The following is a 17,048-nucleotide window of genomic DNA, read 5'->3' as shown; positions in this document are numbered from 1 at the left end:
TTCCTTTCTAAATACCTCTTTTAGAAGTCCCTGGGAATGCATATTTTAATGCTCACACAATTTTTTGGTACTCAAGGAAAAGTGGTGCTTGAGTTAAGCCCTCATTTGGAAGAGCCAACTGTCTCACAGTTTTCTCAGCTAAGTGTATCCTAGTCTTCAAATGTCATAATTGAAATTGTTTCAATAGATCAGTAGGCTCAACTGAACAAATCATCAGATCAAGGCACCAACTAATCAAACTGAACAAGACTGATGCTCATCTGACACGATTTTGTGGTATCAAAGATAATCAGTTCTGAGTTAGAGTATGGCATAAACTCCCTCTGTGACCCTGACAATTATATTTACTGCAATGCCCAAGTTTATCTGTAAACGGGCATATCGTTTACTCTTGGAGTGCTGCAAGGCAAAATTAGGAAGATTTTGCATAAAGGTTGCAAACTGTAACCTTTTTCCATACTCAGAGGATTAGCAGTGCCTGTTTTAAGAAAGATACAATGATGGATTAATCAGCCTTCAACTGAGAGATGCAGAGATATCTCGAGCGAAACAGGTGGGAAGAGATTCACAATACATTTCCCTTCATACAAATTGCATGCATTTACAACTGAATACTTATAGTTGAACAGTGAGCTAGAATTAAGAGGATGTTTATTTAGACAAACTAACTGAAAATAGATCAAGTTTAAACTTAAGGAGAATTCCAGTTTTTCTTCTGTCTAAAATCAGAGCGCAAGATTTGTGGATATTGTGTAGTCAACACTGACATTTTGAGGCTGGATTGGCCCCAAGTATGAAAGCAGCCTGGGTTATGAGTCAAGCTGCGTTGCTGGGGTTCATCCTGCTGACAGTCCATCTTGAATTACCTACTGCCATAACTCTGTTTTTACCCTGTACTAGGAATGTTATGCTAATAATGTAGCTCAGGGAAATGACAGGAACAGTCCAAGAAGGTTACCATAGGGACGGCCTTCTTTTTTTTAAGTTTGAGCAAAACTTTGAATTGCAATTCACAATGTTTTATTGAACCCCAAGTAACAGCCTGACATTTTGCTTGTTTTGTTTGCTTGTTTGTTTGCTCTTGTATGTGGGCAACACTAGGAACTTTGCGAAACTGGTAAGATAAGACTGCAAATGGGAATGATGAATCTCTATCTTACAAGGGTAAAATACTAAAGTAGAGTCACTCTAAAAATATGATTCTCATCTGAGCTGTGCTTGCTACATTTTCCTAAGATTTTCTGTAAAATTTCTGTAAAATAAAATAATTTTGAAGATCCAAAATATTAGATTCCTTTGGTAGCTTTTTTTGCCAATGTCAGAAATTAAGCTACAAACCCACGTGAATCAGACTGTTAATTGGACTTATCTATAGTCCTAATTTTAAAGAAATTCCTTCCAATCTTTTATCAGAAGGGAAGTGAAAATTGTGAGTTGTTTTGCAAATTGCTTATTCATTTGCTAATGACAGAAGGAACAGATCGCTGAATGTCCTGCCCCCTTACACAGCATGTGCAAAGGATGGTGAAAACCAGAACTGCTAAGCAATAAGCAACCAGAAATGGAAAGATCTTATTTACTGGAGCTATTACAGTTTGGGTAAATGACAGTGCAAATGCACCCCAGATCTACACTCCTCTAAAAGTTAGGACTACTGTCTGAAGAGTCACATCAAAGTCACCATAGAGAAATAACATCTACACAGCACATCAAAACCAAAGGTAATACTTGTTATTGGTTGTAATCAAGTAGAGGCTCCCAGAAAGCCACGCTCATCACTAATTTCTGAACGCAGAACTGTAACCCCTTCAGCTGGGCAGGGAATGAGATCAGGTGTCAAAAGCATTATCCTGGGAGAAGCCATGTCCATATTGTGTGCTGCAGTGTATCTCCTTTACATGCTAATTTTCCTAACATCATCATTGGTGAGGAACCCTTTAGTAGCTGAGGAGGCCAGCCTTGCTGGGCAGCATCATTCTTTTGTTTCCATCCGTGACAGTAGTTGTATCTTCAGTTTACAGTTACTGCAACTAAACTGTGCAGTTTACCACAATGCCTCATAATCCTAATGAAATCATATTGCAGAAGTTTATGAAAGATGAGGGGCTTATTTATGAGGAAAACAATTGTTCTGTGACTCATCTGAGGATGAACAGCTAATGCAACAGTTGGGGAGATCAGATTGTGATTAGAAAGGAGAAAAGACTTGGATAAAGACTTGTGGAAAACCCAGAATTAGCCCTTGGCAAAACTATCCAAATTTCCCAAGAAATGAAACTGCCCAGGTTGGAACAAAACTCATGGGTCAAAAGCAAATCACACTGAGTGAGTCACAGAGAAAAATGGACAACTAAATCTACCAGTAAGCTACTTTCCAGAAAGCAAATAGGATTGTTCACACAGGATGGCCTGGCCAGAGCAGTCTTCAGCTTTCTGTGCAAAGTGGTGATCCTGAAGGTGTTTCACAGAACTATTCCAAGGCCATTGGTAGGCCAGCAATGTATTATTGAAATGTTATTTAAAAAGCAAGTCGATGAGGAATTCAAAGGATGACAAAGAGCTACAGCTAACTTCAAGGATAATAAAATATGTATTTTCATCCTGATATTTGTTCACACAGATCCCACTGCAAAAAGCCTCTGACAATCAAAATTCCGATTCCTTAAACACACTACTGAGGGTCTGAGGAGCGTTTTAAATGCACATGCATACACCATATGATGAAACCAGTGCAGAGCATACAGAAGTGCCTAGCCATGTGCCACAGAAAGTCAAATCAGATTCTGCCCTCATTTATTCCCACCTAATCTTCCTAAAGAGAATCAGATAGCTTTGATGCAAACAGGGTATGAACTTTTACAAAAGGGAGGCTTACAGCATGGTAAAAGCATTATTCAAAGCTGAAAAACAAAACATCTCTTGAAGCTCTGAAGCCTTCTGGCAGAAAAGGAAAAGATATTTAGGTCTTTTGTTATACCAACTTCAGGATCAAATAATCACTTACTTGAAAAGCACCTCACTGCAGTTACCCCCTGCAAATATCCATTATTTTCATTAATTGGTAGATATAGAAGTACCTATCCTCATCAGAGTTGATTAGATCACCATTTGTAAATAAAGATACACAAAGTTTAAATAAGTTGATTTGAGCATTCTACCACATAATTTCACTGCTGCCTCAAGACTAATCAAACAGTCAATGGTTCATAGTTCTGATAACTGTGCAATAAGAAGCAATTCTAAAAAAATACTTTGGTATTTCCATGGCTCAAGGCACCAGCAGCCACAAACAGCCATTTAAAAATCAATTTTCTAATTGCCTTCTTTATTAAATATACTGCTGTCAGTATCAACATTTTTTCTCTAATGAGATATATAATATTAGCTATGAATGAATTTTAGAAAAAGTGATATCTAATACACTGTTGAAAATTAAGCAATCTATAAAACTGACTGTGCACAACACTACGGTATGCTTTTCTTCCTTCCACAGCAGCCATCCCATTACTTTCTTTATTGTCATATTTTTGGGGGAAAAAAAAAAAGTTGCAAGGACTTTGGTTTTATAATCCATGGTAAAACTGATCTGTTCTATTTGCGTGTTGCCTTAGATCTGACAAACCTTTCATATAAGCTGCATTGTCTTTAGTAATTATTGATAACTTCAATGGTCCATGTAAAGCAACGTATTCAGGCATTTGACAAGATGCAAAATGTTTCCTTTGCGGATGTATGCCGACTTGTCAGTGGAATATTTTTGCCACTACTACCAAGTCACAATCTATATGAACTTTGGCCAAATATAAATACAGAAATAATTGAGATCATGATTTCCTGGCCTGGTCTGTGCATCCTGTGTATTGGACCAAAATACCCCACTTAATGTGCATCCCAGTCAGTACTTAGGTACGGTGCACATGTGAAATAAAGAGACTTTAGGTTCCCTAAGACAAGAAATAGTAAACCCCAACTGCAATTATTTTAAATAGGCCAGAGCTGCGCTGAAAACGTATTAAAAATGGTTGGTTTGTATTTCAGCGATGTCATTGCTGGGTTTATTCCCGCCCACGACCCGAGACCCTTTCGGACCTTGTCATTCCAAAGGTTTTGTTAACCGCTGCTACCCGAGACGCCGCGGCTCCCGCAGCCCCCGCCCGCGGTGGCGCGCTCCGGGGCGAGGCGCCTGTCCCTGGTGCTGACGGGGCCGCCGCACCGCCCGCCGGGGAGCCGCCCGCCGGGGAGCCGCAAGCCCGGTCCCAGCAAACCGCCCTCAGTCTCCACAGCCCTCTCCCTGCGCCCTGTGGAGCCGAGCTCAGCGCGACTCCCGCCTCGGCCGGGAGCTTCCCCAGCTCAGGGTATTTTCGCTCCTGTGCAAATCCCAGGCGACTCAGGTGGGGCACTGCATGCGTTCGAGTGTTTCAACTTTTTTTCTTTTTTAAAACTCGTAAAGCAGTATCTCAGTCATTACACTGAGAAAACAGCTGCCTTTCCGGAAGATACTTTTGGGAGCAGACTATAAAAAAATTCACATAGCACTGCTGAATAGAGGGATGTGTGTAGTGGGTAGGTTGGATCTTGACAAAACTCAGCAGTCAGATGAAGTTACCACAAGGCTAAATATTAAAAGGGAAAAAAACTCCCTTCAATTCAGGTGGGTAATTACGTTGTTCATTCTGTATTTTTTGAAAATTGTCTTCCAACCCCTTTTTCTCCTCTTGGACTGTCACTTTAACTTTTCCACTCAATTAAAACAACCATTACCTCTCAACACCAGTGAACCAGTGGGGAAAAAAGAACTTCGCTTCCACTTTTCGTAAGGGAAAATCACCGATTTCCCACGTGTTCCGGCGGTAAGTAAAGGGGGGGGGGATGAAGGCTGCAGGCTCCAAAAGAGCACATGCTTAAGAGCTTTTGCTCAGCTTGGGCAGGTCACCGGTTTCCCGCCCGCCCCACTGGATCGCTGTCAGACGAGGAGGCAAGTGCCCCTTGCGGGGAGTGCCGGGAAGCCGGGGCAGCACCCGTCTCCCGCACCGCCTTCCAGAACGTTCCGGGTCCCTCAGAAGGGCGCCCCCCCCGTCCCGCCCCCGCAGCCGCCATTTCTTCCCTCGCCGCGGCCCTGAGGGCACCCAGACGCGTAACGCCCGGCGCCCCCCCGATACCTGCTCCCCCGGCGCTCAGCCGAACTGCTCCCCACAGCTTTGTGTCCCCTTCCTGCTCTGCCACCAAGGCCAAGAGGTGATCTCCGTTCAAAAACGGATTTTTTAAAAGTGTTCGGGCACCGCAGATAACGGTTTCTCGGTTAACGGTCACTCCACAACCGCCCGCGGCGGCAAATCCCCTCGCGCTCCTCCTCGCCCGCGCAGCGCCCCCTCGCGGCGGCCCCGGGGAAGCCGTCGCCCCGCTGACGGGCGGCCTCGCCTCTCCTCCCCTCCCCTCCCCTCAGCGCGGCGCTGGCCGCGCCCGGTGGGCACCTGAGCCCCGGGCACGCCAAGCCCACGCGCGGCGGAGGCGCCCGGAAGGGCCGCGGGCGCTTTAAAAGCTCCACCTTGGCGGCAGTGGTGCTTTCCTCGTCTTGGTGTCGCTGTCGCCTATCCTGCTCCCCTCACTTCCCCCCTCCCCGGGGCCGCCCTCTGGCTGCGGCGGCCCGGGTGTGTGTGGGGGTGTGTGTTGTCCGTGGGTGCGTGTGACCGCAAGCGCCGCCTGTTGAGGGCAGCTGCGGCTCCTGCGGGGGCGGGGACGTCCGCCCGCCGGTCCGCTCGGGGGCTTGGCCGTGGCGGAGCGGCCGTCCCACGCCTGCCGACACCCACCCACCCGCTGCGGCTGCGGCGCGACACGGTAAAGCAGTGCGTGGCCGGAGGTAGCGGTGGGCTCACGGTCGGCCTAGAGTTACCGGTTGTGCTACTCGAGATACTGCAAGTGGGCAAGGTGGGTCGCGCCGCGGCGCTGAGGGAAGGAGCGGCGCCGGCGCCAGAGCGAGGGGAACGAGCTCTGTCACGCAGAGCGGGGCCGGGGGTGGCGGGGGCCTCCCGCATCCCGCAGCCTCCAGCGGTCCGCGTCTGTGTAGACAGAGCAGGCTGCAAGTGCTCTCCGGTTAAGAGGTGGACAGAAAGCCTAACAGGCAGGAAAACAGGCGCTGTGCTGGCCAAAGGCGGCTCGCAAACGAGGACTGTAGGGTGGGAGCCCCTTGCTGTCTTTGAAAGTTTCCTTGCAGGTTTAAAGAGTTTCTCTAGTGGAAAATGTTACCCAGTAAAGCCTTTACTGGGAAGGCAGAAATGAGTGAGTCATATGGCTGAAATCTAGTTTTTGGGAGCCTGCTCAATTTAATATTAAATCTTGCATCCTTGTGCACATTGGCATACGCGCAGGGGCTCACCACTCCATCAGTGTGGTGTAATCAATCACCCTTGAGGAATCTGTGCAATGGAGAAACTACATTGATGGCACAGGATCCCTTCTCTAAGCCTTGTTGCATGTTCATTGCACTGTGCCAAACCTCAGGCTCTGGAGGCAAGCCAACACCGTAGAGGTCCTGTGACATCAATGTCATAGTTCAGTCCCTGGTCTATGTTGAGCTGACAATAATCTGCACATAGCCTCTTTAGCCATTTTTGTGTGTGTGCTTGGGTTTTTTCTTTCAATGTTTTTTCCAGTAAGCCAAAACAGTCAATTAAGATCCCCTGCAACAAGGCACAAATTACAGTAGTCACAAGGTGGCTAAAAACTGTCCTGGTTTCAGCTCTGAGTTGGGGAAAAACGATAAAAACAGAACAGCAACGCATTTTGTAGCCTTCTCTTTCTGGTTCAAGTACCTGGATTAGAAACTGAGCTCTGCATTTTAATCCAGTTGCTGCTGTTGACTCATTTTGTGACCTAAAGCTGGTAACCTAAGCACTATGGCTACATGTGTAAAAAGGAGATGGTAACAATAACAGGTGTTTAGGTGTTCTTTACCTTAAAAAAAAAAAAAAAAAGAAATTTGATATCTTGGCAAGGTAGGTGCTGTAGAAGTGTTAGGTATTACGTGCTGTAGTGGATGCCTTTAAAAACAATGACTGAAATGCTGGTGAGAGCTTCGTAACATATACTTAAGTCTTTTTGTAATACAGGGGCAAAAAAAGTCTTTGTAAACAATCTGGACAGGTATCTTTGCCTCTTCCCATCCCTCAGTAGCCTGTCTCTCCACAGGTATGGTTTCCAGTTTACCATAGTTGCCAAAAATCTTAAAATCTTTTAAAGATCAAGCCTGACTATGCTATGATGTATACTCAATCTTTTATGGTAGTGAAAAGAGATCATGGCAGTAAAAAAAGTGTGAAATGTCATTTTTCTGTAATGGTGAAAGTAGCCATGGTGAAGGAACTAGAGGCAAGGGTAAACAGCAAATTTGATTAATTGATAAGGTGATACTGGCAGCAGCAAACAGCTGAACAGAAAACAGTTTGAGCTGTGTTTCTGAAGGCATTGTATTACAGAGAAGGGAGATAATATTCCATCATTATATTGCTCTAGCATATCTCCCAAGGAATACTATATTCTGGGACCCACAAACCACATTACTAGAAAGGTATTGACAAAGCAGAATTTAGTGAAGCCAAGTGTGATTGAAAATTTAGCTTCTTAAGAAAGATCAAAAGACAGCTTGGTAAAGGGACATCTAAGAGGAACTCAAAGTTCCACAAGAATTCAAGGATTCTGATTAAATGGATGAAACAAAGTTGTACATGGAAGTAAAAGTAGAATTAGCTCAGCAGTGAAGGAAAGGAGATGGCAATGAGCTCTTTTGCATTGTAGAGTAGTCTTGCTTTGGAAGCAATACTGAAATTGTGCTGAACTTGTGGGAAAAATCTTTGCTCTTGCTAAGCACTTTTATATTCAATTGGACATTGGCAAGGTAGGAATTCAGAGCTAAAAAGCTTTTACATCTCTAATGTGTCAGTTTCAAATTCTTTAGCACTAATAAGCCAATATATGGTAAATATGTGCTATTTTGTCCTGTGTATTGCAATGAAGATCAGTCCCCAGACACAGCAGTTGTTTCCTCATTATTCCACATGGAATATAATTAGCTTTGGGTTCATTCAAAATTTTGGAAAACTTTAGGATTGCATATATCAGACATGTGGTTCAAAGCTTATTTTTTATTCATGCATGCATCTAGGTGACTAGTTTCTTCACACACTCCCAATCTATTCTCCTCACCTTTCTACTCTTCTGAAAGAGTGTAGATAATCTACTGGGGACATGTAGGAATCCATGGGACAAAAAGGACATGTTTGTCATAAAGCTGAATGCTGCCTTCTCATACTGCCACTCCCTCGGGTGAAGGAGACTGAAACAAAGGCAGCCAATATTTTTGTCTGATTACTTTTTAAAGGAATGTCTGTCCACCTTGTTGAAGATCTTTTTATCAAAGAAGAAATGATAGTTAATTCCTTTGCAGGGCAAGTCTTTCACTTGCCTAAAGAAAACCATAAAAGGTTGTTGAAACCACGACCTTGCATGCATCTTTTTATATGCCAAACATGCGTAGTCTATTGGAGATCAGAAGTCAAGCTCTCAAGCAATCTACTTCTGAAATGCTTAATGATACAAACAATACAACCTGGTTGCTGCAGTAACAGTAATTCAGGGCTCTTCTATGAGTACATCTACCACTGCAGCTAAAATATAACCGATGAGTAATGTGGCCAGCTTAATGAAGTAGTAGCAACTTGAACAATTGGAATTTCCATTACTTGTTTCCTTCCACCTTAATTTAGCATTGACACTAGTGGTTTTTATTTCATTCACTTAATGGCTATGGACTCCCAAACATGCAGTTGTAGTTTTCCTAAAGTCAGTTCACTGTAATACAACATGGTCTCCTAGCATATGTAAATTGTTTCCGCTAGTGTAACGTCTCTGACGTAGCTGTGGAAAGATGGCTCTGCTCAGGCTCTGAGGTATTTGCTGGAGGTGGTAGCACTCTCCTCTGCTGTAGAGCCCACGGAGCCTGGTACCCATCCAGCTTCCTTACAGCTGTTCCCATCAGTCAGCTGGGGACAGCTCTGGGGGGACCCAGTGAGCTCTGGACAATTCTCTGGTTTGGTATCTGCAGAGAAAATGTCACCCTGATCCTGGAATATGTTTTTTTTCTTTAAATGTCACTCCTTACACCAGTGACCTCATCTGACTCAGCATAGCTTCTGTCTGAAGGGAGGGAACTATAAGCAAGTCAGATTTTGATGTTGCTGGAGAATGTAGGGAAGAAGGCACACCAAGAGAAACAAAATACTGTTATTTGAGCAAACAAAAAAATATTTTTGGAACAGTAACAGGCAGTTATGTAAAACAACTAGAACCTAATCTAAACACCACAAGCTTCTGAAAACAAGGGCATTGTCTATTATGTACACACAGTTTATTTCATCCTCAGGTTTCCCAGAAGGTTTTGCTGAGATGTGTGCTGGTAGGCATGATGGCACTGTACCTGCTGCACCAGTCCAACTCCTGGGTTTACTCCGTATGTTTGACACAGTGAGAACACCCATGTCTCTCAACTTTGAAAACAGGCAGGGCTGAAATAGTCATCTGCATGGATCACCAGTTTTCTTATTTAAAGGCTGCTTGTATTAAAAGTCTGTAGAAGACGAGTGAGACCTGTGCCAAGTGTCCCCAGCAAATGAAGCTGTTACTACAGCGTGAGCTGCTTTACCATTTGTACTTCATTATTAGACACAGAGCTTTCTCCACGCAGGCAAAAGGGAAACAAATGGAGGAGGGAAAGGACTTAGGCCCAGAGAAAGAAAACCGTTGGAATATTTTTACTCCAAAATACACCTGGAGGCACATGAAAAAGCCATGGTCCTGTTGTGTTGAAGGGGAATGTTGGCCAGGACACTAGCATATCCCCTGCGCTTTCTTTTTAGAAGTGCCAAGCTATGCTGAACATTCATATTGACACAGACAGAAGCCAAAGGAGTAGGAACAAGTGACCTCAGTTTAACATTTCATTCAAATGACAGTGCCTCTAATGAGATTACCACTTTAGTTTCCTAGCACACCACCCAGCCTGAAGGATCTCACAGACCCTTTGAGATGTTCTAAACTGATAAGCAAATGGCATGTTACACATATGACAGAAGCACATAGTGTTTGATTAAACAGTATTTCTGTTCCTTAATACTTAACTCTATTCAGCTTGCTGTGCAGTTTTATTCTGTTTGGGGTTTTGCTTCCCCCCCTCTGCTTTTTTTTTTTTTTTTTTTTTTTTACCCAAATAACTGAAGGTTTAGATATAGGAAGGTAAGGTGCACAGAATTCATAGCTTCTTCCATGATACTGTCTTTACTAGTGAAACCATGACTTACTATGTTTATCTTCTGTCTTTTTTCCATTTTGAATCCTTGAAATGGAGCTAAGAAAGAGCACTGAAAAACAGCAGTGAATTCCTAGGAAAAGGAAAGGAATAGTGCAATGAGAATTCACCTTCAATCTTGTGTGTATGCATGTGACCTTTAAACAAATAAATTCAGTACCAGTGTTTAGAAAGAGACTTACTGGATAAACTGCCAGGCCTGAAAACTCTGACATATGAAGTGCAACAAGTCAGTTTTGTCTCCCTTCGAAGTCATCATCCAAACATCACTGGTTCTGGACTCATATAGGGTAGGTTACAAATGCTGTTAATGTAGATTTGCCCTAGAGGTATTTGTGAGACATCAGAAATCAGTTTTCTTTTCAAGCTGTGTCTTGCTATTTGCTTTGGTTTGGGCCAGTTCTGCTGGCTTAGTGCAGATTTTACTCAAATCCATGTGAATTGCTGTGGTTTAATTTGAACCTCTGAATAAAAAATATGGTTACATGGTTTAGTCTAGTGTCTGTGTGGAGCTTAATTATTCCCTTGTACAAATGGCTTTTCTGCCACTGTGAATACTAAACAAACACTTATATTGCCTCACGATTTTGAAAAATTATTGACCATCTCCTCGGATAAACACTGAGGCCCTGGTAGTATTTGCTCTCTGCTGTTTCACCGTCAGTTTTTCTATCACATTTTAAGGTAGGTGTATGGGCAGAGTGACCTATTATCAATGTTCAGACTGAGCTACCTCACTCTAGTGCATTATGTGGTTTTGGTTGTCTTTTTGATTATTGGAGTAGAACTGATGCTTTCCCCCCCCCCCACACACACCTTAATGTAATGGGAATTTCTTTGTAACTGGAGGGTAAAGGCAGGGTTGCTGTGGAGATACAGTAGAGTGGTTCTGGAGGTCCTGCACATATTAATGACTTGAAAGGGGTGAGTGTTATTTAATGTTTATAGCTTTATCCTAAGAGCAGAAGCTTTTTGCTTATATCTGCCAACAGCTTCTCCCCTTCCCTCTTGTTCTCTGTATTTTAGCTATTCCCAATCTAAGGCAGAAATGCTATCCAGCATTACTGAACAAGGGTTATAAAGTTTTATGGAAAACCTAACAACTTGGATATAAACTATGAAAAATCAAGGAATGCATTAAGGAAGCAGTTGGCTGGCTGTATTTTTAGCCTTCTGCTTAAGTGTCTTGCCTTCAGAAGACTTGTATTGAAACAATGAGACAGGTATGTAGTGAAACTATTCTTTTGCCATGGAAATTAAATGCTGATTAGAAATAACCCATAACACCTTTATCTGCATTGAAAGAAAACACATTTTAATTTTCCCTTGAGAAAGCAAGGACTATGGAACCAAGAGCCAAACATGAAGTTCTGGGTTTTTATGTGATGCTAAATGTATCTAGAATATACTTTTTCAGTTTAACAAACCAGTGCAGAAGGTAAATATTCTTTTTGGTGCCTTTACTGCTACATTTGGAAAGATCTATGTAAAAAGAACTTGTTTGTAGTACATTATATATCACGGTGCAATAAACATATGTTCTGAAGCAGAAGTTACAAATGGCTATGTAGTTGTTAACAGGTTAGTAAAGAGATTTGGGTGTTTGAGATTTTAGCATGGGATTTTGTTTGCTTGTTTTATTACAAAAAATGTTTTGCCTGTGAAGTAACTGGGCATGAAGAGGGGCTTGAGAAGCCTAGAAAGATCTGTCCATTTCCCTGGGGGCTATATTAGACCTCTGAGTCATGAAGTCTTTGCATAGTAGGTGTCTGGTTACAAACCTTTTATGGGTCCTACTCAGCTGGGATATCAGCATCTGCATTATAGCTCCCATCTATTCTTAGGTGATATCCCAGCACGACTGAACAGGCAAGGCAGAAAGAGAATTGCTTTCGGTATATAAAACTCTTCCCTTTTGTCATTCTGCTTTTTCACGCTTTCTTTGTCTACCCCATCCTTCTGTCTGCAGTGCCTTGTTTCCTTGTGAAAGAGGTACAAAATGGCTTACAGCGTGACTCTGAATGGACCTGGACCATGGGGTTTCCGACTGCAAGGGGGCAAGGACTTCAACATGCCCTTGACCATCTCCAGAGTAAGTGAGAAAAAAAGAAAAAAACAACCAAACTTCATTGAGCTTGTATAGGGTGGGAAATAGCAGTAAACTAATCGTATTTACACTCTGACCTGGCCTAGCAAAGTAGAAGGTCTTTGCAGCTAGATCTGAATAAAGATAATATAATGTTGACTTTATGCCCATTCAAGGCACAACCTGGCATTGATGATGCCTCAGGAAGACAGTTCTGGTTAGTATATTTTTAAGAATGATGATACTGTTTCTTTTAAAAAAGATTCCAGTTCTATTTTTTAGTGTTGTCTCTTTTTCTGCTGATAGGGGCCTCAGTGGTGCTGTTTATTTAGGGGGAAGGGAGTAGAACAACTATGAATGGGAATATAAAATTATATTTCTAGAAAATAAACATGTAACTGCTTGTAAATATGTGAAATCTAGGTGTTCAAACTGGATGAAGATAACGATAAATGTCCCCTCTTTTGGGTGGGAGCAATAATTGGATGAAAATTAAACATGTCAAGCAGAAGATTCAATAGTACTTAAAATACGGTCTTAAATTATGCAGAAGCCTTCCATTTGCAGCTGACAAACAGGATATGATTTAATAATTAATTACCTTGGTGTATCTGTCAATTACAGATTAGTTCATTTATTTCCTAATTGTCTCTTTTTTTTTTTTTTCTCCTAAGAGCAATATTTTAAGGTGTTGCAGTGGAGTGCTCTTATTACCTGAATTATCTCGGTTTCTTAAAAGTTTTTAACATTGAATGGTTATCAAGAAATTTGTAAGCGTTTCCCTTACCTTTCTCTTATCCAACTAGATAGTTTTGTGTAACTTCTGTTTTGGGAACTCTGCTTTCTACTACTTCTTACAGCTTCCTCCTCATTTTTTTTTTCTTTGGTTTTTTTGACAGTGTCAAATCTGTTGCAGAATGTTCAGATCTTTTTAGAGACATCTTGGTTCCTCCACAAATCACCTGCAGAAGGCTTATTTTGCAGTACAGTGACAAGAGAGGTTACTTACATAACAGTGTTTAAAAGGAATACCAGAATGATTTAATCAGATAAACAAATAGAATGCAAACAAAAGGTCTGCTCCACTGCAAAAAAGCCACCTACGCTACTTTGAAAACGTTTTTTTTGCATAATAAAAAAAATACAGTCTGTTAAGTTGTGGGTACCAAATTGATATCCCTGCAACAATCATGATTCAAAGTTATCAGTGAGCTTCTGAAATCTACCCTACTACCCTACTTCATATTCATACCACAAAGCTCTGCCTTATTTGATCTCCCTTGTTCTTATGCACAATATTCCGTTCTCTGTAGACAGAGCTGTATTTACCTTAGTACTAAGTCCTATGATGATGAGAGGATCTTTTCATAACATCTTTTGCATAGTGATTGCAAAGAAGGCTGTTCTGTCAGTGTTACTAAAAAAACCAAAAAACAACCAAAAAAACCCCCTGCCCACAAAAATAAACTCACTTCATAAACTTGCACTAATTCACTATGGTAAATAGTTTTGATATTTCTTTTCTTATCCTATCCAAGGTAAGTACAGAAAGGTGCCAACATATTTCTGTAAGCATTTTCAAGACACTTTGCAGCCTGTGCTGTAGGGTGTTGATTTTTTTTTGGGGGGGTGTGGGGCGGGTGTAAGTAATTCAGTCATGCCTAGAGGTTGTCAGCCCCAAGAGCTGGGGCTATGGCACTTGCACTGTATATGACACAATCAGAAATGAAAAACCAGTTGTTTCCCAAATAACCCATTGTCTCAGATTATAATCTTTTAAAGTATACTCACTGTGCCCAAAGGCTATATGATTCTCATGAGGCTTTTGAGAGCATATGATAAATGGGCATGAAACTGCAATGGCTGGATTCCCAGAGGTGTGGAGGAACTACCTCTTCACACAGCTGGCTGCACTTCCAGCACTAGAAGTGTCAGAAAGCACTGTTAAATGTTTTGAACTCTTCCCCAGTGAGGTCAAATTTTTAGTTGGGAGCATTGCTTTGGGATGGGATGGGATTTTTATAGCCTGCCTTAGGTGGGAAAAGCAGGCATGCAGAAATGAACGTAGGCCTTTTTCAGGGAGGGCTGGAGTAGGAATGCCTGCTGGTTGTAATATTTTTTTAATTGGAACACAGTATAATACATGGCTTTTGATGATAATATATTTATGTGAAAGATGCTAAAGAAAAAATAGACTTTAAGAGTATCTCTAAACAAATCAGATATTCCCCTTAATCAGCGATTTGCAGTCATAAGGAAGGTGAGCTGTGAACTCAGCCATAATTGCAATGTTACCATGGGGGGAAAAGGAAAGCTGTATTGTATTCTCAAGATACTCTTGGCACATGGGCGGAAGGGGAGATAACTGTAAGGAAAATCCCCTTCTTGGGAAGGGCACACAGTTCTAAATGTTGCCAGTGGATGTTGTACACTTATCTAAGGACCGTGTTTGATCCACAGCTGCCCTGAGATGGGATTAGACTTTCTATGTGCAAGATGAGTCCTAAACACCAAACATTTCAATTTAAAGGGTCTTATAATTACTTTTAATACTAGCTGTGCCATGGTCCTTTTTCCTACATATGCGTAGTATCCCTCTGTGCAGGCAGATACGGTTTACATGTGGACACACTCATTCTATCCCCAATCAATAAGGCTGTCTGTGGGTGGGCCACAGAGAACAAAGATTCATCATTTTTCATGGAGGCTCTGTGTTCTTCTGTCATGCCACAAGTCATGTGGTGAGAGAGTTGCCTCTCAGCTCCTGAGAAAGATGACGGCAACAATCTACCACAGTGGGATTGTTCATCCCATCTATAGTCTTATGCCTGCATGTTTCCAAGGACCTTCCTGAAAGGGGAAGCTAGTATGGTGCCAGTATGAAGCTAGCCCATGCTCAGACGTGAAGTGGGCACCCTGGACTGAGGAACTAGGGCTGTGGCTTAGCTGTCTGTTGACCTGCACTCTGTCAGCCAGCCCCATACAATTCCCACTCAGCTTGTACTTCTCCACCTGAGAAGCAGGAGAGAAAACCTGAAGGTCTTTGAAGCCTCCTGACAAAAGCACAATACAAGATTGTGGCATTGCTAATGCTTTTGTTCAGGAAAATATGTTTAAAACAGTGGGCAAAGAAGGTAATTACTCAGAGCTCTTTTATAGAACAGTTGTATTTCAAAAGGCTCTTTAAAATGCTGAGACACTCTATTTTCTTTCCCTCAGGCAGGTCCAGGTGATCAGCTCACTGCTGAATAGTCAACAGTGTAAGACACAGGAGTCAGTTAGCTGGGTGACAGGTGAAGATGTGTTCCACTGAAATGGATTGTTCTGCTTATCTGTTCTTTATCTAAAAATAAGTGCCTGACTAACATAGAGGGGTAGGGACAGGAAAAGAGGAGACAAAAACAAGTGGAGAAGAGTTAAGGTCCCTCTGCAGCTTTCACACTCCTTTAGCGATGGCATTAGAAAATAATCTGGGAAGATTTTAAAAATATTTTTGCAGTCCCCACCCTGCAGACTATCCTACCCTCTAGAACAAATTCTGTCTTGTCATAAGCAGGTAGCAGAGATAGAAAAACAGTATTGACAGACTCTTAGTAAAGCTGAGCATCTGTCAGTTCTACTGAAATGAATGAGACTTGCAGGTTGTTGGCAATGCTAAGAGCTGTCACCAGTGATCATATGCATAAATCTGGTCTTTCCAAATTGACGTGGGCAGCAGAGCAGGTTATTTTCTTCTACTGCTTGCATGAACTGTCTGGAAGCAAGCAGAATTCATTAATTTTATAGACCTAATCCTCTGTAAGAAGGCTTTTAGGCATAGTTAATTATCTAAGTGCTGTGTTGCCATGTTACCTAAGATGGTACGATTGTACATGGATGAATGCAATAGCAGAGCCTCTTCATATATTTGTGAATGATTATTGCTGAACAGCAAGCTTTTCTAGTGAGACAGACTGGTTTGTAGATAATGCAATGAGCTGAAAGGTATGCAAAAATTGTCATTGTCTGAGATAGCAGAAATATTATCCAGAACAGTGTAGTAAGTAATGAGTGGTATATTCACTCTGTGATTATCCATACAGTTTTGTATTTCCTAATAGAAGGGGTTTTTAATGTTTCTTGGGTTCAAAATCAAAAACCACATCCTGAAGCAGAGTGTTTAAACAAAACAAAAGTGTTTTGGCTTTATTCTATTAGGTGAGGAAGAAGTTGAAATCTGGTGATGACATAAGCACAGTGAGGGAAAATGGCAAACACTAATAGGAAAAAAAATGAAATTAGCTGATCTATATACTTATTTTAATACAAGCAGCCTGAAACAGCTCTTTGGGGTGGTGGTGGGGAAGCCCTTATTCTTGCATTTTGCAGTCCATGTCTCTGGAGGAGCAGGAAGGCTTTTTGCACATTTGTTGGGCTCTTTCCTTTTACCAGCATCTTTTCCTGATTACTTTCTGTCCCTCCTTCACTCCTGAGCATACATATGTCAACCTTTTGCTGTGACTGTGCTTCCTTTAGAGGAGCTATTGTGAGAGTATTCATTTCATGTTGGCCTTATTGCAAATGGGATATCAGTGACTTACAACAGTCAAGTTATGGGCGAAGGGA

The 17,048-nt window shown here is 42.0% G+C and overlaps 1 protein-coding gene across 17 annotated transcripts in view; it reads left to right on the top strand.

Moving 5' to 3' along the window:
• Nucleotides 1-5,565: 5,565 nt before the first annotated feature.
• LDB3 (LIM domain binding 3) overlaps nt 5,566-17,048 on the top strand; it is a 128,704-nt gene continuing 117,221 nt past the window's right edge. For 3 of the 17 annotated variants that reach the window (XM_054831670.1, XM_054831669.1, XM_054831683.1), the window contains exons 1-2: nt 12,148-12,226; nt 12,327-12,449. In XM_054831670.1, the coding sequence (XP_054687645.1) occupies nt 12,357-12,449 (93 nt within the window). In that variant the 5' untranslated portion in view covers nt 12,148-12,226; nt 12,327-12,356. Of the gene's footprint in view, nt 5,926-11,414; nt 11,581-12,134; nt 12,227-12,326; nt 12,450-17,048 lie in introns of those variants that run through there. The other 14 variants (XM_054831677.1, XM_054831671.1, XM_054831679.1 and 11 more) reach the window with 11 other exon arrangements.

The sequence above is a fragment of the Grus americana genome, chromosome 7 (assembly GCF_028858705.1).
Source record: "Grus americana isolate bGruAme1 chromosome 7, bGruAme1.mat, whole genome shotgun sequence".
Classification (NCBI taxonomy): Eukaryota; Metazoa; Chordata; class Aves; order Gruiformes; family Gruidae; genus Grus; species Grus americana.
The sequence above is the reverse complement of the archived record's forward strand: the minus strand, read 5'-3'. Positions and strand labels throughout refer to the sequence as shown.